The 26,171-nt window shown below is 37.6% G+C and overlaps 1 protein-coding gene across 3 annotated transcripts in view; it reads left to right on the top strand.

The window, feature by feature from the left end:
• Lcor (ligand dependent nuclear receptor corepressor) overlaps positions 1-26,171 on the top strand; it is a 119,576-nt gene that overhangs the window by 80,135 nt on the left and 13,270 nt on the right. Inside the window, exon 8 of one of the 3 annotated variants that reach the window (XM_057779733.1) lies at positions 1,695-8,314. The exons of the other annotated variants lie outside the window; for them this stretch is intronic. Coding sequence (XP_057635716.1) covers positions 1,695-2,664 — 970 coding nt within the window. The 3' untranslated portion in view covers positions 2,665-8,314. Of the gene's footprint in view, positions 1-1,694; positions 8,315-26,171 lie in introns of those variants that run through there. 3 annotated transcript variants of the gene reach the window in all.

The raw sequence follows: 26,171 nt of genomic DNA, 5'->3' as shown, positions 1-26,171 counted from the left end.
AAAACATTAATCTGTTTCTGTTTTCTTATGTTTTAATATAAGCTCTTCTCAGAATTTCCTTGCATGTATACTAAATACAATCCAGCATAATTCCAAATTATTTGGGGTCCTTTTCAATATCAAAAACACTTGAGTTGTGTAAGAGCGTACGTAGTAGAAGCCCAAGTACAGTTTCCATAAACAAATCCCTGTTTAAGATTCACCTTAAACCTGGCTGCCAGATTTGTGTTCTGTATTGTTTAAGCTGCTGTGTTTATTTCTCTTGAGTGAGAAATGTTTTGTTTCATGGAAGATTAATTCATCAGTAGTACTGCCCATCTTTCAGTTGAGCATTCAGTGTTACTGTGTTAATAGTGGCAATGGTCTCTGTAAAATCCAGGGGAATATAGTTTACCATTTATTTCTGTAAAATTCCACTTTTGGGTTGCACTGATATAATCATTCCTCTTAGGAATGTTTTGCCAGCTATCAGTCTTAAGATCAGTATCCTTTCTCTGTTATGAAAATTAACATAATTAATTTATGTAACTGATGGCTCAGTTACTGAAGAGCCTTCCACAGGCATGAAGACCTGAGTTTGGGTCTCTATCACTCATAGGTGGCAGGGCTACCAACCCTGGGAGTGGGGTGGGGACAGAAGGATGCCTGGAGATCATTGGTCAGTCAGCCTGCCTGCTGAATCAGTGAGCTCCAGGTTGAGTGAGAAAAAAGTCCCCTCTCCTGAAAAAGAAGGGAGAAGAATGACCAAAGAAGGAAAACACATACAATATCTTAAAACAACAACAAAATCTTATGAGTTAACTTTATAAGTAATTGACTTTAAAATACTATTTCAAAAAAAATTACTATTTCAGCATAAACATGGTATTTTAAGGAAAAAGATTTTTCTTAAAGATTGCTACCAAGTTATTTATACTTCTGGTTATATTGGCTTTGAATGTCACTTAACAAAATTTGGGGTAAAATACAAAGTTACTTTGTGGAAGTGTGGTGCTTATGTCTGCCTACAGTCACTAGGGTTGTAATGAAGAAGTGTGGTAAGTTATCAACTTCACTTGACTTCCTCCCTCACCTTGGGGCTGCTTGCCATATATAGGTTTTTTTCCAAACAGTACAAGAAATATCATTTGGAATCGTTTAGTTTTTAATGATAAACGTTAACTTGTTTGTAGCATAATGAGCAATTATCTCTGGGTTCCACCAGTGTGAATGCTGCCAGCTTTCTAGCTAGTTGTTATGAATGTTGAATGCATTACATTAAAATAAATAATTTGGCTTACTCTTTTATTACTGTGCTTGTTTAGTGGTAACGTCACGTTGGTAAACAATTCTGTATAGATAATGAAGACACTAATGACTCTTTGTAATTAATGGTTAAGGTGCTATTTTCAAACAGTTGCGCGAAACTTTTTCTCCGAAAATTTGTGAACCCAACCAGAGACTGCCAACAGGTTTAATTTTTCTTTGCCCAAAAAATTCCTGTTTTTTTTTCTTTTTTTTTCCCTTTTTGTGATCAAGTTTTTAAACTAACTGCTGAGACAATGTGCGTTTTTTTTTAATTTTAGAGAAAAATAAATAAATAACACAAAGTGATGTTACCCAAGCAAGGCCTTCTAATAAAGGAGTGGTCCCCTCACCCGCCCCTCCCTTCCTGTGCAAGTCCTGCTCACATCAGTTTCCTTCCATCCAATTAGGCGACCTGGGAGACCCAGCCAGTACCGCCCAGATGGACTTCGGAGTGGTGATGGGGTACCTCCAAGAAGCTTACAGGATGGAACCAGGGATGGTTTTGGACACTCCACATCACTCAAAGTTCCACTGGCTCGATCCCTGCAGATTAGTGAAGAGCTACTGAGCAGAAACCAATTGTCCACAGCTGCCAGCCTTGGGCCGTCTGGATTACAGAATCATGGACAGCACTTAATATTATCCAGGGAAGCCTCTTGGGCAAAACCTCATTACGAATTTAACCTCAACCGCATGAAGTTCAGGGGAAATGGTGCACTCAGCAACATCAGTGACCTTCCTTTTCTTGCAGAGAACTCTGCCTTTCCAAAAATGGCACATCAAACAAAACAAGATGGAAAAAGGGACATGAGCCATTCATCTCCTGTAGATTTAAAGATTCCACAAGTTCGAGGAATGGATCTTTCTTGGGAGTCTCGCACTGGTGATCAATACAGCTATAGCTCTTTGGTAATGGGTTCACAAACGGAGAGCGCGCTTAGTAAAAAATTAAGGGCTATTCTTCCAAAACAAAATAGAAAAAGCATATTAGATGCTGGACCTGATTCTTGGGGCTCAGATGCTGAGCAGTCTACCTCTGGACAGCCATATCCCACGTCGGATCAAGAAGGAGACCCTGGCTCCAAGCAGCCTCGGAAGAAAAGAGGGCGTTACAGACAGTACAACAGTGAGATACTGGAGGAAGCAATCTCGGTGGTTATGAGTGGAAAAATGAGTGTTTCCAAAGCTCAGAGTATTTATGGGATTCCCCACAGTACACTGGAGTACAAAGTAAAGGAGAGGCTGGGCACTTTGAAAAACCCTCCAAAGAAAAAGATGAAATTAATGAGGTCGGAGGGGCCAGATGTTTCTGTAAAGATTGAATTAGATCCCCAGGGAGAGGCAGCACAAAGTGCAAATGAATCAAAAACTGAGTAGGAATACTGTAGAGTGCCAATTACTGTACAAACTGGGTGAGCACTACTGCATCATTGTTCAGCTGTCACTGCTGCACCTGGCTTCATTACTGTGACACGCTTCTTTGCAGGTTTTGCATTGACTTGTGCACAGAGGTGAAAGGTGCATTCTGAATGTTGCATATTTTAAATTTCCATGTGCAGTATGGCTCGGAATATTGTTTGGCCTTTTGCATGTTTCTCTACACAGAGAATTGAGTTACCTCACAGAGACCAGATACATGGAAGTGGACTCCTTGCCTGTAGAGCCTGCATGTTTTTCTTTATTTTCTTTTTTTTCCTTAAGTTATGTTTGCCTTTACTTTTAAAAAAAAAAGAAAAGAAGAAGGAAAAGAAGAAAAAAGCACCCTTTTAGAAAATTACCTCTGTTATACTGGGAGCTTTGTCATTACAAATTGGAAAGCCATCTTACAAAAATATTCACATTTTTCTTCTTTGATTCAACTAATTGAAGGTTTAAGCTAAAACAAATGATGAACCTTTGATGTTAAGAAATTTGGTTTCTCGATAAATACTTGGGTCATTTATAATTATACTTTATTATCTTCTTTTCATTATTAAATTTACTTACTAAATTAGCAATGTCTTAGTGCTCACCCAGAGGGGAGGCGGTGGAGATGTGCACACACTACCTTCAAAAATGTTTCAGTTCATTGCTTGGAACACTACCTTTGCTGTAATTTCATTTGAGATTTTCTAAGGGTAGAATTTGCTCTCACCAACAAGTGAGATTATAGCCTTATCTCATGGAGGACGCGCTCCCTTCTTACTCAGGAGCAGTCAGGGTACATTTCATAAACAATGGAGGATGCCTCGTTTTTGCAAACTTAGGTTTCTTTATATTTTTCAGTGGTTTTATAGAAGTGGTCATGTATTAACCAACAACTGAGTATTGTTGCGGCCAGTAGTTTTAAGATATCCAAGCTGTGTTTATTGGAAATCAGAGAATAGACAAAGCAATGTGTATCAGTAATTTTGGCGAAGCTAAAATGATGCTTAGAATTTTTAGCCTTGATAATTTCTACATAGATGAAGGATCTAAGTTTTTGTTAATTCTGTTATTAGTTCAATTGGTAGTTTAGCTTCCTGGAGTTTCTGTTCTTTAACTAATTCAGATACTGCTACAAGATTGGGAGAGGTTGGATTTTAGATTTTAGTTAATTTTGTTTAACTGAATTTCTTTTTCCCCTTGTTTTTATGGCATCCTACATAATATCCCCTTCTTGACTTTTTCTGGTTGTTTAGCACACATTTCAGGCCCTTTCTGATCATGTTTGTGTAAGCACTCCTTAAAGAACGTCTTAAGCTTTGTTTGAGATGGGCACATGAAATTGCAGTAAGTTAAATTTGGAAGATTTATTTTCAACAGATAATTGCAAGAATACCTGATAAGTAAATTCGGTGGAATTTAATCTCTTACTATGATTAGACTAAAATTAGTATTTTGTGCAAAGTAAAATCCACACCACTTATACCCTATATTCTAATCTGCTGAGAAAGGTGATCAAGCCCTTCTAAATGCTTAGCCAAACCCCCAAATTATTGCCATTTCTGAGTAAAATAAAACAAGCATACAATGATGATTAGGTTAAGATTGGTTATTTCAGGAGAACATTAACAACTTGAGAAGTAGTAAGAATAAGTCCAGACAGTCACCAGGCACAAATTCCTACTTGAGAACTTTGGACCCATTAATTCAGTTAGGTAACAGATAGATTTCACTTGCAACCTGTGTGTTCAAAGGTTAGGCACACCATTGCTGCTGTTAAAATTAAGACACTACTCATTTTTTGACATAGGTTGGGTGTGGATTCCTCTTTTGATTTGGTTTATTTTGTAAAGCAATGTTATCAGTGGATGACACGTGCTTCTTGGCTTTTTAGTCTCAACAGACAAAGAGTTTGGTAGTATTAATGTGACTGCAAGATTTCCTGGCCTAGCTGGAAGTTGCAATAAAAATACAATATGAGATGCATGATTTTCATCTGCAGTTGAAGTTGTGTGAGGTTTGCTGAAAGCAAAAGGCTAAGCTTAAGAAGGAAAACCTCCTTTGTTCCCTCTCAGTTAGCACACAATTAATTGTAGCCATGGTTCCCTTTTGCACAATGCTTGGGGCACTCAGTATCCCAAAATTGTTGCAAAAAGATCCTTTGAGAAATTAATTTGTGCTTTTATTCCCTCTCAGAAAGACATCATTAAAGGCCCATCCAAAAATCTGGCCCTAAAAGTTGAACTTTTGTACTTTTACTCTTCAGAGAGAGGTTTAATCCTTGTGGTAGTTTGTAGTGATGTATGAGTTGAGTTATGTAACCTTTGTCATTGTAGTGTAATGGGAGTGAACATTTTACTAACATAAATATTTTCTATGTGTGTTTCAGTGGATGACAATCGAGCAGCAGAAGAATGGTGTGCCTACTCTTTAATGCTGCAGTTTAAATAAGAGAACTTGTATTGTGTCATTTCAGACTGTAGGCTGAGAGTTGTAAATAGTGGAAATTGAGTACTTCTATTATTTGTTTTGGTTAGAAAGTGAATTTTAAAAACAAACCAAACTCTAAACTTCTCAGATTAAAGTCCTGAGACCTGAAGATTGTAATATTCATGTCTGTGAAGCTTTTAACATTACACTTGAGATCAGTCATGACTTGATATTCAGGTAAATTTTTTTTTCCAAGAAGCTTTTGAGTAAGCATATTTTCCTCCAAAGGTTGGTTGGCTGGTTTCTTTCTCTCCTTTTTTCTTTCGCTGTTGTTTTGTTAGAGTGTAGGTTGTTTTAAAGCACTAATTGCATTACATTGGTAACTGCAATATAAAATAGCCATTATTGTTTTGTGAAGCATGGTTGAAATTAGATAGTGGTCCCTTTTAAAATTCATGAGCCTCTCGAAAAAAATACTTAAAAAAAAGACAAAAGCTGCTGAATATTTCAAAAGATATATATTTTACCTTATTGTAGGTTTGTAAAGTTAGTTTGTAATATTCAGGTGCACTTTTAATGTTAAACTTTGTGTTCAGAGTTCCATTATACTACATATTTCTTGGAGGTGGCTGCCAGTCTTCATACCACAGTGGTCCCTTAATATTTGGTTTCTCTCTTGATTTGCCACTATGTTGTATGGCACTTTCAGTGTAGATATTCTAGTTTGGAGACGTCCTCATACATGTGTGGTGGAGATTGATCTACTTGCATGCTTAATTTCTGCTAATCAGAGTTTTGAATGGCCCAAACAACAGTTGACCATTTTTATGGTATGGGAAAGTATAGTTCACATCTGCCTGTCACAAAAGCCTTTTTTCTCATATTTTCCAGTAAGGCAAATGATGACATTATTCAAATTACATAACATTATTTGAGCTAATGATAGGAAATAATATATTTAAAATAAATTCTTGCTTTTTAGTGAGAGAGCATTACTATCACATACTAGATAAGCTACAATACTGTGACATCAGAACCATTAAACAGTTGTAGGAGAAAGAGAGTTGGGATGGTATTTTATCATTAGAATTCTTATTTCTGAGAGAGCAAAATCAGGCATGACCCAGTAGAGTATATTATCTTACTTTGTTCAGCAGTCTTTCAAGTGGCTGAATTATTTGATGAGCTATACACTTTTATTCTGCTCCCCAAATACCATGAAGGACAAGGTCTCTCATTCAGGAAAAAATATTTATATTTGTGTATAATACTTTTAAATATAAGTTTGTTGTTATTCTGAAGTTTAGATGTTGCTTGATAAACCTTTGCTGCAGCAGATCATGAATATGAGCAAGGCTTTGTGTAATAGTAGGGTCCTTATGTGAAGTTAATTTACTGTTCAGTTCTGGTGAGCAAGCTCAGAGGTGTGAAGTGTGTATTAGCTTTATTTGGTACAGTTTTACTTTACAACAGTTGAAGTGCTTTAGAACTCTGGTTATCTTATAAAACATTACCTCAACCAATTGGCATTTCTATCCCCTGTGTTTTACCTTAGCTGTAATATGAGCTGTATGGGATCAGATAGCAAAACATTAAGTGGCACAATTAGGTGTTTAGTTCCCAATTTTCTGGAGAGAACTCTAAATCATACTAAAAATGACTACTGCTGTGGCCCATATCCTAACTACCTTCTGATATTAGGCAGTACATGGCAACCTTTGAGCTGCTAGTGTGTTCTATGCCTACCCTAAGCACATGTTGCCAGACCTGGTTCTAAACTTTTGTGATCCTTTTACATTGTATTGCCCTATGATGATGAAACTTGGACTTATTTGGTTATTTTCATAAAACAGATTCTTAGTTCAGTGTCAGAACCTGAAATTCTTTAGAGCCATCAAATTGTGTTACTTTATTTGAAAGCTGTTGCAGCCTGAAACAAATGTTTGGTTCTGTAATTCTTTATTTAACCAAATGCTTGAGATTGTTTTCATCTCTCCATTTTTGTGTTTATTTGGGTTGCTGTAATCGGCGATAAAATTATGACAATAGGTTGGATTGCCCCACTTAATATTTTATTAGCATATTGAAAATTACAGGAAGACGTCACACATGGGGTTTTTTTTGTTCCCTTTCCATTAGAATTAAATTTTTATTAATATTCTGGTCAATCCAGTATTGTTCAGAGCTTGATGGCTTTAGCCAAATAGTCCATTTAGGAGACTATTGAACTACAGGTCTTTGAGATTTGGTGGTGTTTTTTTTTTGGGGGGGGGGTGTTTTTTGGTTTGTTTGTTTTTTAAAATCTAACTGCTTTAAATATATATATATAAATAATTGTGGTACAAGGAACACAGACCTCCATACTCTTTATTTTGGACTAATGCTGTCCTTGAGACTTGAAGATTGGTGAGCATGGTGGTGGCAAGGGAAAATAGAGAAATTTCTTTCCATAGCCTCTTTATTCCAACTTCTGCATTTGCCTTTTAAAGAAGCAAGCATTAGCCCTATGCTGTAACACAGTCTGAGTGCCGGAAATGTTATAAAGGGAGCTTGGAGCAAGGGCTGGAACACAAGGTGGACAGGTGTAAACTTTAGAGAAGAGGATAAAAATCAGCTGCCCCTGCTGTCTTAGATAAACTAAGAGCGAGTCTCAAGACACTGTATATAAAATTGGATAATGTACATTTGATAGGAAAATTTTTTACGTTGTTTGAAAATGAGAATTGAATCTTGTGTTTGTTTGGCAGACAGTAAACATGAGTTAATTTTACAACTATTTGGGAGGTAATTTTAAGATTTCCAGTTCATTTAGAGCTGTATTCATAAAAGCATGAAAAACAAGCACTTTTAGTAAACCACAGATTTATTGGATGTAGCAAATATTCATAATATTTAACTTTTATTGTTTGAATGTGAAAATGAACTCTTTATTCCTTGAACTGTCATTGAACAGGCTCGAGATGTTCTCAACACTGGAAATGACCCTACACACATACCAAATAAATAACCTAAAAGCAGTGAGACATTTGAAGATTCATACCTCTTAAACTTCTTAGATTTGTCTTGAAAAACATTTTGTGAACCTATAACCAGTATTAGTGCAGTCTTGGGTTCCTTGTTCTGCATAATTGCACCCTTTCTCAGGTATGTCCTGAAAACATAAATTTTTAAATCTCTTTGGAGATTACCATCTCAGTGGATAGTGTGTAAGGGGTGGGGGTGGGGGTTGGGAATAGTTGGACACAGGATACTGACACAGTAGAGCAGGGATTTTTAAAATTCAGTAGCCAAATAGAATTTCAGTCTAGAATATTTTTGCCCCCACAGAATGAACAAAATGATTCCTATTTGGTAAATGACCAGTGCTACACTCCTGAAAGTCTTTCATCTGGGTGACTTTTTCCTGCTTGGTGGTTGGGTATATAGTGAACCTCACTGTCATTAGGAAAGCACTTCCCCAAATGTTTGAAGTTCTAGAGAAGGGATAAGTCAGCACTTTTTTGTTGAAACACTAAAGTCTTAATTTATCTTCAGAGTCTTAGGTACTGTAAGTTTTAGGATGATTATTTTAAAAACCATAACTACATGATATGGGGTCAAATCACAATTATATAAGTAATCCTTATTTTAACAAATGACAATAACATTTTGTACCTTTCTAGTAATTCTAAGTAATTGCCTCATTTTCCCCATTTCATTTAAGCAATTCAGGCATAGGAATTTGGAATTTGAGAGAAAGGGGGAAATTCCCCAAATGAAACATGTTACCAGACCATTTTAAAAGTGTAAACCACTAAGGAAATGGGTAGAGATTCTCTCCCTTTTAAGTCTTCAGGGAATGAGCAGTATTTAGAATCTTTGGCTGAAATTCAAGCCTTTTTACTGTGTAAATTTTTAATACTAATTCACTCACATGCTTTTTACATCAGAGGACTGATATGGATCTTAATGGTTTTTAAGTTGTGGAAGGGTATATTTCTAAAACCAAGGGGGGGGGTTGATTAACTAGGTTAGTATTACCAGCATTAGTGAGTTTAAGGAATCTTAGTATGTAATAGCGAAGTGTTTGATTAAAAGTCTAATCCTATATTGCTAGTCAAAATTAGTTACATTCTGATCTAGGAAAGATATAGTCCTTGGATATTGATATGCTGTGCTGTCAAAAAAAACAAAAAAAAAAAAACAGACCAGAAGAAACCTTTGTCCGACCCCCAGGTGTGCTTGTTGTGATGGGATGTGCACTTAACAGTGGCTTGTTGCTGCTTTGGGGGAAATGCATAAACTATACATTGGAGCATTTGCGTATAATTCTTTATGACCTCCACTTTAAGCTGTCAGACATTGGTATTTTATCAGTCCACACTGTTAAATAAAGCTAATGTTCTTAGAAAACCAACTTGTACACACTGTTTTAAAACCCTCAGGGACAGTTTTCACACTTTTCTCACTCAATTCAGGTACTTTGATGCTATTCGTAAACCTAACAGTGACTTGTATTTTTCTGTTTTGTTTTTATTTCAACGTGCTGGTAGCACATCTTTGATGAATGTCAACTTAAAAACTCAGTTCAGGTATCCAGGTATAACTCAGCCAAACAGATTTTAAAGCTGCGTAACTTTCCAGCACACGGTGCCTCACACTCTTATAGTGGCATTCTATAGATTCAGTTATAACTACTGAGCAGATATACGGGGGTTCCTGTTAACGGTGTATTTTTTTAAACATGCATACATGTGTATAGCCATCACACACACACTTAAACTATATATTTTTAAATGCCACTAATAACCAGCACAATGAAAATAAATGACATTCCTAGCTGCTTCTCTAAACTCTTAACAGATGCAGTTTCTCCTTGATGTGGCTCTTGTTTCTTCATCATAACTACTACTAAATTCAAGCACTGGTCCTTGGGTGTCTGACCTCTACATTCTATTTATGCAATGTCTTCAGAGAATCTGTGCACTGGCCACTGTGATGGAACCATTGGGCCATAAGTGCTTTGAGTTTATCAGTAGTGATCCTGCCAAAGTTGGTATTTTATCATTAAGTATGTAAAATGTCAAAAAAAAAAAAAAAAAGCAGAGGTCTAGGTCTGCATGCAGCAGAAAGTTTTTATCTCAGTGTATTTTACAGCCTCAAAGACCTCACTGACAAGTTCCTTCTAGTGGTGACTTGTCTTTTAAACACTTGTTTTCCACAGTGCTGCCTGTGCTTAGCAAATAAGACAGCCCTCTGCTTTAGTATTTGATATCTTACATCCGAAAGAAACTATAAAGCCCATAGCCTTTGAAGACATGGAAAATGGCATTTTTTTTTTCAGATTTCTACAAGTTCAGTGTCATGCAACAAAACAGGAACCCCCATTACTCTATGGACCTCATTTCAATATACTGTTTACAGTTTGACGGAATTGTATAATTTAATATTTCTCTTGTACTGTAGTTTATATTTATTTACAGATTTTTGTACTGTGTGATTTGAACTTTTTGTTCTTGATATAATCATTTGTTTATGTAGTAGAGCACTTACGATCACAAAATAAGTTTTTGGGTTTGATTGCACTACATTAAATTTTTTAATGCAGTTCTGATTTTGACTGGACTAAAATAAGCTGTGTCTTAATGTATGTGATGAGTACTTAAATTTTAATCCATGTGGTTCCCCTTTTGTTTTTTTAAATTTTTTTCCTACATTGTATGTCAGAAGCACTAGTTCTTTCGTGCATGTGTAAGACTTAATGGTTCCATTGTATTATTTGACCATGACATTTTGGAGAAACATTCCCAGCTGTAATGTTGTGTATGGTAGTTCTCACTGGATGCTAGACTTTAAAAACCACTATTCTTCTAATAAATTTTGTTGTGAAAACCCGTTTTTAAAGCTTGGTTTCTGGTGCTTAAGATTTTAATGCGTTTTAACAGTTTACAAAAGGGTAAAACGAGTACTACGGCGTTAACATGTCAATCAGTCATCCTTTGACTCTTTCCATACGAAACCTTTTAGATTATTAGAAATGGCACTACAGAATTACAGTTGGGTATTCTAATGCAGACACTACCTTGTCCCTCATTTGCTTATTGACTTGATACTATCCCTGGACTGCAGCCACTTTCTTTATTGTTTACCTAAAAACTAATGTTTTAAGCTAACCAAGATAGGTTGGGTTCCATAGTACCAGTTTCTGCTTAAAAGTCAAGTTTTCGCTGGGCAGTGGTGGCACACGCTTTTAATCCCAACATTTGGGAGGCAGAGGCAGGTGGATCTCTGGGAGTTCTACCCCAGCCTGGTCTACAGAATGAGTTCAGAATAACCAGGGCTACATAGAGAAGCCCTGTCTCAAAAAACAAAAAAGGTCGGGTTTTCATAATTAGAATAAAAATTTCTTAACTAGGATTGGTTGCCAAAACAGAAAGACTTGGTAACTCGTTTGCTCTTGAGGCACAAATAATAAAATATCATTGTCAACCATTGTTGTTATCATTGTTACAGTACTTGTAGTTGTTGGGAAAAAGCTGATGAGTAATCCATGGTGTTTGGAAACTTGGGGTGTAAAGAAGTATATTATAAAGTTTCTATTGTAAAGGGATTAGAAGAACTAATTATAGGTCCTAAAGATTAGAAATATGTGCAAAATATTTTAGCTTTTTTTTCAACCTCATAATGTAAATATAAGCAGAAATTGCGTGTTCATAGATGGATCTTATGGTGCATAATTGATCTGTTAATGGCTTTATTGTCTGAGACAGACTGGCTATATAGCTTTGTCTGTCTTTTTAGTCTGTTCGTTAAAATAAGGCTTTTGGTTGGAAATACCGATCTTTGTTGGCTTTATCTTCTTGTTAATTTATGGCGTTTGTATAATATTCTTTTGGAAACCTAATTGTGGGTAAATTTTTTGTCATTTCTTCACTATCAACTTTAAACTGGTGGCCAGATCAGTGTAATAAGACTTCATTCAAACAGCTCATGTGAACATTTTCTGTAGTGACCTGGCCTCAAGTTTGTATTTGGCTTTTGAACTGCTGTGGCCCAGCTTTCTTTTTTTTTTTTTGTTTTTTTTTTTTTTTTTTTTGTTTTTCGAGACAGGGTTTCTCTGTGGTTTTGGAGCCTGTCCTGGAACTAGCTCTTGTAGACCAGGCTGGTCTCGAACTCACAGAGATCCGCCTGCCTCTGCCTCCCAAGTGCTGGGATTAAAGGCGTGCGCCACCACCGCCCGGCGGCCCAGCTTTCTTAAAGTGACATATTTTAAACAAGAATTTCTCTGATTATGCTTATAATTGAGGGTTAGTGCAGGCGCCCTGGTGTCTTAAAAGGTGTAGGAATTAGAGAAATTCTCTAATAACAGAATTAATTCCCAAATATGTAACAGAAAGGGAGTTAGATAGAGCAAAAAAAAAAAAAAATCTACAGCAAAGGACAGCCACTTTATTCACAATAGTGCCAAAAGCTTTGCTTTTTGGTTGGCCTTTACCAGATCCCTTGGTTCTGGTAAGTCGTTGGTGAAAAGATGACTGAGCAATTGCACTGTAAAATGTTGCAGCTTGTAGCAATTCCCATTTTTTCATTTAATGAAGTGAATTTTTCTCTGAGTAACACATAGCTGATCCTAATTTTTATTTTGGCGATGGCTGGAATAAAAGTCTTAGCTCCTAAAATTATCAAGTTAATAAAAAGGTTTCATGAGGAATTTCTATTAACAAAATCTTTGACTGATGTAATTGTCTCTTCTGCAGAGGAATGTTGGAGTCTGGAATGGTTGATAGCACTAATTTGAGAATATATACCTAGCTGGGAAATATTTTAGATACTCTTCAGGTGGGTTTGTACCATTCCAGGACATTTCTTACCCGTTAAAGGGCAGGGATGTAACACAAATCTACTTACATAATCAGCATGACAAGATGTTGTTAAGCTTGTTTAAAGTTGTTTGAGTTACTAAAAGAAAGGAGTGTTAGTTTAAAATGTTAGTTTTATCTGTTAGTCTTTGGTTAATAGACTGTATTTTGATGAAGCATTGTTAGAGTTTATCTGGTTAGTGGTATGTGTAGGACCAAGGCTGTAGTTGGAAGTAGACCTGGTAAATCAAATTAGTGATCAAGACAGTAATAAACCATTTTGGCTATGTGAGGACAATACCAATTATCTCAGAACATACATAGGTTTTCATAGCAGAACAATCATCAGAAATACAAATGGAGATTGTGGGCAGAATCTATACAATTAGTAATGGAACATTTTTTAAAGACAGTTCAGTCAAAAAGGTGACATGGGGTGTAGGATTCTTTCATGATTACTTCCTGCTGATAAGGGGCAAAGTTTTAGGTCTTAGAGATTGGGGAAAGCAGGTAGCTTTGGAGAAGTCTGTTTCTGGAGAATACAGCTCTGGCCTTCTAGGGTGAGAGCTGAAGGTCATTGGCCCTGGCCAGAGAAAGAGCAGTCTGTAACACTATAAATCTGGTGGAATAAGTAGTGTTAATGAAAGAACATGAAGATAAGACATTTTTGAGAGGAAAACTTTTTTCTTAGGTGCGTGCTTGGTATTTTTAAGCATATGGTCTTGGCAGGTGAAAAAAAAAAATGGCATTCCAGGCCAGGGAGAAAGGGAAAGTTCCTCTCCCCGTAAAAATTTGGCAGGTGGGAAAAGCAAACTGTAGACAAATAATACTTATCTGAGTTTATTTTCACCTGTGGTAATGTTGGTGAATCTAAATTGATTTCTTGAAGCTCTTAAGAACCTTACTTAAGAGGCAAAAATGTTAGATATCTCAGGTTATTATTATTTGTGGCCTGTATTGAAATCCATGTTGTAGAAAAAGAAAGGAGATTCATCTTTGAGTCATAATAGAACTTTGGAATCCTAAAAATTATTTTTGTTAAAAGAAGTAATATCCCCTTTCTTGTTTAAAAGGCTGTATGCATCTAAATTAAAGAGATATCTCCATCAAGATCAGGAGAATTAAATTTTTAACATGCGTGAGGGCGATTGACTCCAAGTATGCATAATTAAAATAAATTGCAGAAGCTAGGACAAGGCTTATAAGAAATAATTTCTATCAACAATAATATGCTTATAAGTATATATAAACATGTATATATAAAAATATATTCAAAGAATTTAATATGCAAATAATTTTTATAAGATGAGTCGATAACTTGTATCGTATATGTACAAGTCGATAACTTGTAACTTGTAAGTATATGTTTACTTAATTTATAAGCTATATAAATTAAGTAAAATTTTTAGCTTATGAATTAAATTTTTATTACTATTTTATAGTTTATGGCTAAAGTAAATTAGTTTTTGAGCTTATTGTATATTTATAATAACGGTATAATAAATTATCCAATTATCATTAGTTTGTATCTCTTTATTTTTAATAGTTTATGGTTAAAGTAAGATTGCTATTAATAGTTTATAAGTTAATTGACTTATAAACTTGGAACTTTATTATCTCTGTTTCTTAGCCTAAAAAAATTAATAATGGAGTTATCTTAATATGGAGACAAAAGTTCTTAACCAGAAATATAATAGGAGATGGGTAATTATAAACCCCTTGTAATGTATGATGAGATAAATTAGACATGGTAAAGAGGCCAAAGCAACTCCTTTTATGGGTGAAGGAAAGGGACAAATGTATTTTAAACTGTTATGAAGGTGACAGGATAACAATGCATGGGCTCAGACATTTTTAAAAACTAGTTTTAAAAGACAGACATTTTGAGACTGTGTTTTTATCTATACCTGTAAGATAGATGACATTTAATAAGACAATTAATTGGGCAGCTGAAGAAATGTCCCTAGTGTTTCGATTAGAGATTTTTGTAGTTAATGAAAACTAGTGTTTAAATTTTCAAAAGAAGCAATAGCATGCTTTTTGGCTGACTGGCCTGGAGGCCCTAAAATGTGCAGACTGGTGAATCTGAGATAGATACCCAGTTTTAATGAACGTCTTCAATCAAACTGAAAAAGACCTGTAGAATTTTTAAAAATTGTCAGAGTGATCATCCTCTATTCAGGATTCATCTGAAATGGGCTAACCAGAAGTTCCAATACATGGCTGCGATTTTTAAACAAACCAGGAGGTCGGGTAGCTTCATCCGTATAGAGAGGAGAAGGAACGAAAGATTTTTAGTACAGTGATAGGAGAAACAGCTTGAGAAATAGTTTATGAATGTTGGGAAGTGATCCTTTGTGTTTTCAAATCAGCCTGAGTAGTTCTGTAGCCTGTAGGCGCAGGTGCTGTCTGCCTGCCTGTTCTCCACTCAAATGAGGAGCAGCAGGCCACTTGAGCTCCCTGCAGCATGTAGTTTGAAGAGTTTTAGAGCAACATTTAACGGTTAAGTTTCCAGGAGTCATAGTAAAGAAAACCTTTTGGAATAGGCAGGAATCTGAACTGCCAGCCATTAAAGTTGGGGAGAACTTGGCAAAAACATCATTGGCCCTCCTCGCCTGCATTTTCAGGTGGTCTTGTTAAGTGGTTAGTTAGAAGTAACAAGGCACAACAATCAGGAGTGTAGCATTTCGCTGCCTCTCTCTTAGACCCTGAGTAAAATAGCAATGAGTTTTTTTGGCTGAGAGTTTGACTTACAGTTATATCCTCCAAGGTAAAGTTTTCTATGCCTGATTTATCAATATCATCTCTTGAACTGTTAATTCAAACAATTGCCTGTTGCATTGTAGATTTTGTTTGATCTTTAGTAAGAAAGAAAATTACATAAAGAGAACACTTGAGTAAGGGGAAAAATCCCTCATCCATAACAGAGCATTGATGGCCTTCGAACCAGGACTAGTGTTCACTGACTAATATTCTATTTAAATGTTCAACACTGTTTTATTAGATCCTTTGTGTTTTATCTGTGAAGTAAGGGTGTTTGAATGACTTTTAGGTTCAACCTTGGACCTTGTACAGATAATTTTTAATTAACAAATAAATATACAAATCTGCTTGAATATTGGGAATAAGTAGCTACCCTTTATAGAATAAGGCATTAGAAACCTGGTTACATCATTGCAGTGTTTTTTACAGTGAAAAAGATACTAAAATAGGTTTTAATGTTATTTTCATAGCTTGTGTTCAAAACTAGTTCACAATGTTAAGCATTTATTATGAACTATATGTGAATGAGATGGTATTTTTGCAAGAATCACCAAGCAGTCACTTTTTATTCTATTATTTTTATTGTTTTCAGTTTCTCTGTTGGGTGTAGCCTAATCCCACCTTAAGTATTTAGACATAACATAGGCCTGGGAGTCATAGGTATATTTAGTTTTAGTTAAAATTAATCTTTTAAGAATATACAGAACTGGGTTCTATTCTAGAACACTGTGATAATCTATACATGTGAAACTTGAGCGTATTCTCTATTTTCAAAGTGTCTTGCAGGAGCCCAGGCCTCCTCCCCCTCTTAATTGTAGTTAAAATATTTAAGCCAGGTGTAGTAGCATAGCCCTTAACTCCAGTACTTAGGAGGCAGGAGGATCATGAGTTCAAAGCTAGTTGGGGCTACATGATAAGACTATCTCAAAATGTGTGAAATTTGTCATTTTAGCCCTTTTTTCCCTTTTATTTATGTGTATGGGTGTTTTGTCAGCATGTGTGTCTGTGCGCCACTTGCCTGCTGAGGAGGCCAGAAGAGGGCATCCCATCTGAAATGAGTGAAGAGAGGGTTGTAAGCTGTTGTGTAGGTTTGCTGGAAAACAAGGCCTCTTACACAGTTCCTCTCCCTCCCCCGCCCCACCTGTGCATTGGTGTTTTGACTGCAAGTATATCCGTGTGAGAGTGTCCGAACTGGAACTGCCTGGAACTGGAGTAACAGGCAGTTAAGAGCTACAGTGTAGGTGCTGGAAATTGAACTCAGGTCCTCTGGAAAAGCAGCCAGTGCTCTTAACTGTTCAGCCATCTCTCCAGCCTTCTCTTAGCTATTTTTCAAGTGCATAGTTAAGTACATTCTTATTGTGCAGTCACAAGAGACTTGGTTAGCTTGCTGACTAATGTGACTCTTGGTACCATTCCAATCTTCCCTGAGGTGAAAACATGGATGTTGGGGAGTTTGAGGGATTTAGTTTTGTTCATACTACCGTAACATGATTCACACAATCTAAAATGAGAATGAGGAATTTTACCATTAGATTCAGCTCAACTAATTAATCAATTTGATTCTAGTAAACATGTCAAGGAAGTGAATAATATCAGTTATTAAAAGCTTGGGACTTGGATGCAGAGCAAAAACCATAAATTGAAGCCTTTTAAAGTCTCAATAAACCTGAATAGGTAGGAAAAGAAGAGGTATCCAAATCTGGCAAACAGAATTTTAAAGTTTTAAAGTCCTAGCCTTCTATTGCTATACAGTTTGAACAAGTTACCAAACCTGTTTTTGCCTTCTGTAAAAAGGGGCTGTAGTACCTGTCATGTCCAGTTGCTATGGAACTAAATTAGACCTTGCATGTAAAATAGCACTAAGGCAGACTCCTACTGGGCACATGCAAGTGCCCAATAAATTAAAGCGGAAGTGAATTACTTGGAGGTGTCATAATTTACTATGAAAGTAGGAGGAAATCAGATTGTTCTGTGTTGTGAAGGCCGCCAGAACTTTGAAAATGAGGCAGACATGTTTATGTTAGACTGAGGCATCGTCATTCTTGTTTTTACCCCAGTTGAGGACTATGAGTGAAAAAGTGCCAGTCTGGATTTTGTGATCCTGTTTTGGGAAAATTAAACCAGTCATTCCTTGTTTCTTAACAGCAATCTAAATCAAAATATAACCAGTGTCACAGTAGAAGATAAAAGCAAGCAGACTTCATTATCTATCTCTATCTATCTATCTATCTATCTATCTATCTATCTATCTATCTATCTATCTATCTATCTATCTATCTATCTATCATGCCGTATTCTGCCTGCATGTCTGCCCACAGGCCAGAAGAGAGCACCAGGTCTCATTATGGGTGGTTGTGAGCCACATTGTGTTTACTAGGAACTGAACTAAGGACCTCTGGAAGAGCAGCCAGTGCTCATAACTGCTGAGCCATCTCTCCAGCCCCAAGGATACAGTTTTAAAAGTATATGGAGACCCAGAAAGATGACTCGTCAGTTAAGAGCACTGGTTGCTCTTCCAGAGGACCAGGGTTCAATTCTCAGCACCCACACAGCAGCTCAGCAATGTTTGTACCTCTAGACTCAGGATCTAATGCCCTCTTCTGGCCCTTGAAGGCACTAAGCACAATAAATATGGTGCACATACATATTTACAAGCAAGTACACATAAACTAATCTTTTATTAAAATGTTAGGCATTTTAATAAAAGGTGGAGACAGATTGAGAGAACAGCTGCGTTCGCTGCACACGGAAATGGGCCGAAGGGTGGAGTGTGAAGCAATGGGAGTCGGCAGAAGATTCATAGATAAACCACGAGACAAGACCTGGTTTGGGCTTTGGAAAGAACAAGTGTAAATAATAGCAGCATCACAATAAACTGGTGGCAACGAGCTTCCAAGAAAACCAACCTATGTAACTGAACTCATTAGTGTATTGGAAGCAAGGGAAGTGATAGCGATAGTGATAAATATTTAATAGAGCCTCATCAGCTTTATGTCTATATGGGAGTATATACATTTAGTTACGTTTTTGTCTTTCAGTGTTCCTATGTAAAACCAATATGAATCTAAGTCCACCTTTACACCATATCTCAGCAGTGACTCTGGGTGAGTCTGGTGCAGGATAGCTTTAAAAGGCTAATAATGAGAACACCTCAGAGAATGAAAAGTAGATGTAAAACACTTGGGCCGCGTGCAGTGTAGTCTAGCTTCTCAGACTGAGGTGGGAATGCTTGAGTTCTAGACCAACACAGGCAACATAGCAAGACCCATCTCCTAAGAAACTAAAATGTGAGCTTGAAGCAATGGTGGCAGTTAAGAATACTGACTGCTCTCCTAGAGGATCTGGGTTCAGTTTCTAGCACCTACTCAACAGCTCACTACCTCCTTTAAGTTCAGTCCCAGGGGATCCGACACCCTCTTCTGGTCTCTGGGCACCAGGCATGCACTTGGTATACAAACATACATGCAGGTAGAACACCCATACACATAAACTCTTTTAAAAAGAAACTGAAATACTTTGTTTATCCCTGTATTTCAATGTTATACACATACACATTTCATTTTTCTCATATCTATGAAGCAGACAATTGAGAATACTAAATTTTAGGCATCTTTAGATAATTGCTTAGGAATAATTTTTATTGTGTTCATTTTAAGTAATTTGCTATATGCCATCAAAGGTCTCAAACTTTAGGATATACCACAGATGTGTGTAGTTCTAAAATCTAAAATTTCAAGAGTGGAAACTTAAGAACCTCAAGGGAACATGAGAAAGTTAAGAGACGGGAGGTCAGGACATCGCAGAGTTGTTTGGTCCGTATATCATCTGAAGGTTTTCCCCTTCCTCTCACCCAAAAAGATTAAGATTATCTGTCAGAAGCACAGCAGTTTCTCTCTTAAGAGGAGACAGTTGTGTTGTTGAGCTTTTCATGAAGTATGACGTCCTTTAGTTTTGTTTCTCTTGCCTCCTCTCATAGCTGTTTTAGATGGATATCCCTCCGCCTGCACTGCTCTGCATATTAGAAATTTTTTATTTGAGATATGATGATTATGGCAAAGGAAACACATTCCTGGGAATGTGTCTAATGGTGGCTTCTTTAGCACTTGGGCTGTGCCAGATCTTTCAGCAGTTACTTGTCTCTTTACCATTCTTAAACATGGAGCATTACAAAATTAGTTCTTTCTTTGGGGAAGGAGCCCTTCCTGTCTATGTTTTGTTTAAGGGGTGGTAGTTTTGTCCTGATGATTTAAACTGGGAATTAAAGAGCAGTTTCCCTAAGAACAACATAGATTTAATTTTCACTTGAGAAGAAGAAAGAAAAAGTAATAAATAATGTAGTCTCTGGCTTATTCTGTGCTCTCACGTGAGTGACCTTACCATCTAGACTTCCAACTCTGTAGGGCTCAGGATACATGACTTCTCAGCTCACATCCAGAGGTCACGTCTCTGCCTGAAATGGAAACTGGTTTATTTCCTGAAGTCGACTTCAGCATTTCCTAGGAGTTCTTGTTCTGACACTTAGTTTGTAATCTACCAAATTAGTGTTCAGTTCCATCACTGAATGGTGTAACTTCAGGAACTGTTGTTTTAAGTTTATGCCATTGATTCCAAATCTCATCTCTTACATCCTTTAAATTTCCCTTTGTCTAACAAGCATCAACTGTATGTTTGATCTTGCCTGGGGTGATTGAGTTACAAGCAAATGTGAGTTTGGCGGGCAAGACTCAGGAAGTTTGTTGGAAATGTCTACTTTCTGAGCCCATCACACTGCTGGAAAGCAGTTGGCCCTTGCGCTCTGCCCCTTCTCTAACTCACACCTCTCACTGCTCACCATTTGCTGAGAGACCTAAAGCGTTAGTAACATTGAAACCAGGCTGTAGTGGCACAGGCCTTTAATCCCAGCACTCGGGAGACAGAGGCAGGTGTGGGTCTCTGTGAGTTTGAGGCCAGCCTGGTCTACAAAGCCAGTTCCAGGACAGCCAAAACTGTTACACAGAGAAACCCTGTCTTGAGAAACAAAAAACAAACAAGAAAAAAAAAATGTAACCTTGAATCTTCTATGTAGTTGTATATTACTATAATGTAATAAGTCAGACTGACTAGTTAAAAATCAGAAAGTTTAAAAACCAAGATGAGCAGCTTTAGCTGGTGTGTGTCTTGTGTGTGTGTGTTGCATGTAGCAGCCAGAACTCTGTATTGGGTATTCTCCTCTAGTGATCCTCACCTTATTTTGTTGAACTCGGTCTCACTAAACCTAGAGCTTACCAATTCAAACTGGATCATTGGTTCTCAACCTTCCTAATGCTGCAGCCCTTTAGTACAGTGATTCCCCAACCATAAAATTATTTCTTTGCTACTTCATTACTGTAATGCTCCTGTTATGTATCACAACGTAAGTATCTGATATGCAACCCCAAAGGGGTTGCTAGACTAGATTGTTTGTTCAGTTGGCCCCACAGATCCTCCTTTTTTTTTTTTTTTTTTTTTTTAACCTCCCCAGGCTGAGATTATAAGAACTTGCCACTAGGTGCATACTTCCTTGCCCCCATTCTTTATGTGCAAGCTAGGGAGCAAGCTCAGGTTCTTATACTTTGCATGGCAAAAACTTCTGACCGAGCTGGCTCCCCAGCTCTACTTTTTTACTTGTAGCTGGTTTACTTCTAGCCAGTTCTGTGGATGGAGGGATGGATGGATGGAGGGATGTTTAGACATGCAAGATTTCTAGATATGAGAAGTTAAGGACAAATGTGCCATCAAAGCATTCAGGCCGGCCGGGCGGTGGTGGCGCACGCCTTTAATCCCAGCACTTGGGAGGCAGAGGCAGGCGGATCTCTGTGAGTTCGAGACCAGCCTGGTCTACAAGAGCTAGTTCCAGGACAGGAACCAAAACCACAGAGAAACCCTGTCTCGAAAAAAAAAAAAAAAAAAAAAGCATTCAGGCCGGTCACAGCTCAGGGGTTTCTGGGCCATTCATCAAGTCCGTGGTATCTTCAGCAGTAAGAGCTTTTTTGGGGGACAAACCAATGGCGATTGTAATAGGTTGTATGTTTGGAAATCTCTTTGACAGCCCTGGCCAACAACTCAAAAAAGGAACTTCTCATGTCTGGTATTGGCTTTTGTTAGGTGATCTTTGGCTGTTGGAAGAAGCACCATCAACCCAGATGAGAAAAGTTCATTAAAACCATATATGTTTAAAAATTATACAAAATTATATGTATTATAGTTTTTTAAAGGTAAATAGTTAAACTCTTTGAGACTTTTTTCTGGCATCCTTATTTTACCCTCTTCCTTTGATATTTCCCTCCCTCCTTTAAGGGTCCCCTTTCCCGTTTCTCCTATCAGATAACTTACATCCTCCTATTTCCCCTCTATTGCTCCCCACCCCCAGCCTGAACCTTTCAGCAGATTCACCACACCCTGGGAGGACATGGGAAGCATCCTTTCAGTTTATTGCCTAGTAAATACCACTTGTACACCTTGGTAGGGGACTGTGGATACACGTTTATGTTTTCTTCAAAGATGCAAGCCAGAGTTGACTCTGCTTAAAGCCTTCTTGCTCTTCATGTTCTCAGACTAACCTTTTCTGTGCCTAACATTAGCTCCCATGTAGTTAGTGTTGGTCTTGTTCAATATATATATATAATCTTGGTGGTGATTTGCCTACCAGCAGTCTTTAGGTGGTCAAGAGCTAGCTGCTGGGGAGAGCCTGAACCTATTACTCCCAGATTCTAGATCGTTATACTTGGCCCTCAGCTCCCTGCCACATTTTCATCTGTCCTTTCCTGGAAACTAGCATAGACATCGACTGCCCACCATTTATATCAACCACAGGAATGTAAGTATTGCAATATTGACTGGATAGGAGAGTTCAGCTGTGCCTAACCTCTGATCTAGAAAAACACCATTGAGTAAATCATTAAAGATAGGGTTGTGAAGCAACTCGTTGCTTTTAAACTGTGCCTTTTACAGTTTTTATGAGTATTATCTTATCCTTTTACCACACCCTTCTAAATTAGCCATTGAGCTAAAGGTAGAAAGACTGTGTGATCAAGGCCATGCTGGCCATTCTCACCAAGGAGATAAACCGAGGACTAATTCTGAGAGTTGGAAGTCAGGTTCCTTGCCTTTTACAACCCCTCTTCTGTTTCCCAATCCCTGTGATTTCACTGTGCTTTGGTGGTAGTATTTAAGTATTTCTGCTTGATAAATAATTCACTTAACTATTACAGGAAGGGCTCCTGTTGATCAGAAATAACATGTGATTTCAACATAAAGTCAGGCAGATGATTGCAACGTCTCTACTATATTTTTCATATTTAGTCAGGTGTCAAGAACATAATATGATACAGATTAATCACTGAACCAAAATACTATGGTTTTTTGTTTTTTTGGGGGGGGTTGTTTGTTTGTTTTTGAGAGTTAGAATGAGAGAATTGCAAGATAGAATTTCTCTGCTCTGGGTTCACTGCTGGTTGCCTAGGAACGTTAGTGTGAGTACTGTATTCGGGCTCTGTTAAGATGCAGGACTACTTGAATAACATCAAACAAGAGTAAAACTTAGCCATTTAAAACAGGCAAAATACCCATTTAAAACAGACTGACACCATTTTTTGAAAGCCAAACATGAAAAATGCATCAATATAATTATCAGGAAGTTAAGATTAACTCTAATAGAAAAAGATAAGATCTCCTGACTAAATCGGGAGCATGGGGACCATGGGAGAGAGTTGAAGGGGAGCACAAAGAAAAATGTATAGCTCAATAAAATAAAATTTAAAAAATGATTAACTCTAAAAATTAAATGACCAAGTCATAAGATTAAAAATCATCTAAATTTAGATTTACTTAAGAAACATTTTAGAGGGGAAAAGTAAGTAGTAATTTGGAGGCACAGCCAAAAGTGATTTTATGGCTATAGTTGTAAAGTTAGCTATTTAATGATAGCTGGACAAAGGTTGGGTTTAATGTGCAGGCTCTTGGCTCCAAGGACACTACTGATGGGCTCCTGCCTGTGCATCCAAATCGTCAGCAAAACACATGAGATTCAGAGCCTTACACCTCTAAGAACATATCACTTGACATCCCCTGCACTACTGTCTTCCAACTGTCCAACTTTCTGCCTTTGTCCTGATGGTCAGGAATTACTGATTCTCAGAGAAGATCCTGTCTCAAGGAACAAGGGCAGATGGAGAGACAGATGTGTTAAGAGATAATGTGACTCTAAAGACTGACACAAAAATATTTTTAAAACTTGGGGGCAGGGGAGGGGTGCTGGCAAGATGGCTCAGTGTATAAAAGTTTTGCCACCAAGCCTGATGACCTAAGTTTAATTCTAGGGACCCACCTGTTCGGAAGGGCAAAAACATACTCACAAAATTTGCCTTCTGACACACACACATATATGCTGTGGCACATATGCACAATATATATGGTATTTAAAATTTAGCTATCCATGATAGGACATAACTGAAATCCCGTACTTAGGCAGTGGAGGCCAGAGAATGAGGAGTAGCTTGAGGTTAGTCTCAGCTACACAGAAAGTTTCAGGTCCCCCGGGAAACAAACAAACAGAAACCTTGATTGCTTTTGCTAGAGTTTGCTACCACATCCATATGCCAAATATATAAAAGGCAGAGGCCAGAAGATCAAAGATGATTGATGGAAGTTCCAGACTAGCCAGGACAATATAGAGAGACGTTATCCCAAAAAGTTAGAAACAGAGAAAGCAAAATTATTTAAGCCCCACTTTTGTGCAGTCTCTCAGTATACTGCTGTTCAGTCCCAGGATACAGATGAGGAAGCTAAGGTTCAGAGAGATCCTTTAATCCTGTAAATGTCAGAATAAGAGTGGAATCGGATGTGTCGGTTCCTTAACTCCACTACCAGTGGGAGGTGGGAAGACAGATGATGCAGGCCGTCTTCAGCAAGCCTTCTTACAAAGGCTTCTCCTGCCCAGGAGATGAAAGTCAAAAGGCAGCATCAACAACGGTTCAGCACACATATATCCAGCTGCCCTCCATGTTCTGTTGTGTTTTATATACCATCAAATAATAATCTCCTAAAGATCTACAAGCCAGAGGGACAGAAAAGAGTGTGTAGGGGAGAAGTTGTATCAAACTCTGGGGTCCATTCACATAGGCTCCCTAAAAGCTAAGCATCCAGAAGCATAAACCAACTGTGAAACTCCTTGACCATTTCTACAGGCAATGCCTGTGACCTGTCTTGAGTCTAGTTTTGGCCTCTCCCACCACCTTGACCTTGTGTCACAGAGAGCAGACAAATGCTTCACCATGTGTAGACAGCTTTCCTGCAGAGCAGCTACGTAGCTGAAATGTTCACTGCCAATGGTCTAGGGGAGTGGGTGGTAGGCTAGTGTGACCTTAGTACTTCTGCCTTCACTGCCGATGGTCTAGGGGAGTAGGTGGTTGGCTAGTGTGACCTTAGTACTTCTGCCTTCACTGCCGATGGTCTAGGGGAGTGGGTGGTAGGCTAGTGTGACCTTAGTACTTCTGCCTTCACTGCCGATGGTCTAGGGGAGTGGGTGGTAGGCTAGTGTGACGGTAGTACTTCTGCCTTACACCAGCCAAAGCTGGTAAGTCACCATTGGTGTTTCTACTTCACATCTGCCTCCTCACTTAGACTGTAAATTAGAACCTGCTTGTTGTTCCATTGTCTAATATACCTATAAATGTAAAAGTTCTTATTGCTGTTTGTATCCTGTTCTAGATCACTATTAGTGATTCTTCTTTCTGAGAAATCATTTTAAAGCCACTGAATTCTCAAAATTCTTGTAAGATGATTTCTGTAATGCCGTGTGTCTGAATATTTGTCGGTGTTAACACGGTTGCCTTGGCCTACAGCAAAAGTACAGGTTGAATATTCCTTATCCAAAATACTTGGCACCAGACATGTTTTGAATTTGGCTTTCTTCAGATTTTGGAATGTTTGCATATGTTTAATGAGATATCTCAGGAGGGACTCCAACCTAATGTCAGAATTTATTTGTAGTTCGGGCTCAGTGTATGCATACAGCCTAAAAGGAATCTTACACAGTGTCTTCAGTAATCTTGCATTTAACAGTTGCATGGTGTGTGGTTTTCCGCTTGTGCCACTATGTTAGCACTTGAAAAGGTTCACATTTTGGATCAGATTTGTGGAAAAGATTGCTATTGCTCTGTGTTGACTATGTGAAGTTAAAAATGTGACCAAACTTTATTTGCATTATATCTTCTAAGTTAATTATTTCTGGATTTTTAAGTATAAAAGTATGAAGGTTTGGAGTGTAGCTCTTCCTAGCATGTGCCAGGCTCTCTTTGATGTTCTAGAACCAAAAAAACAAAAATGTGTGAAAGATACTGATATTTTTGAGACTGTGTTGAGCTGGCTTTGTATTCTAATTATGTTTTTCTTATTGAACTAAAGTAAATGATGGATTTGAATATAAATGAC

This window comes from Chionomys nivalis, chromosome 8, assembly GCF_950005125.1.
Source record: "Chionomys nivalis chromosome 8, mChiNiv1.1, whole genome shotgun sequence".
Taxonomy (NCBI): Eukaryota; Metazoa; Chordata; class Mammalia; order Rodentia; family Cricetidae; genus Chionomys; species Chionomys nivalis.
Note: the sequence above shows the minus strand (reverse complement) of the source record. Positions and strands in the feature narration are given on the sequence as shown.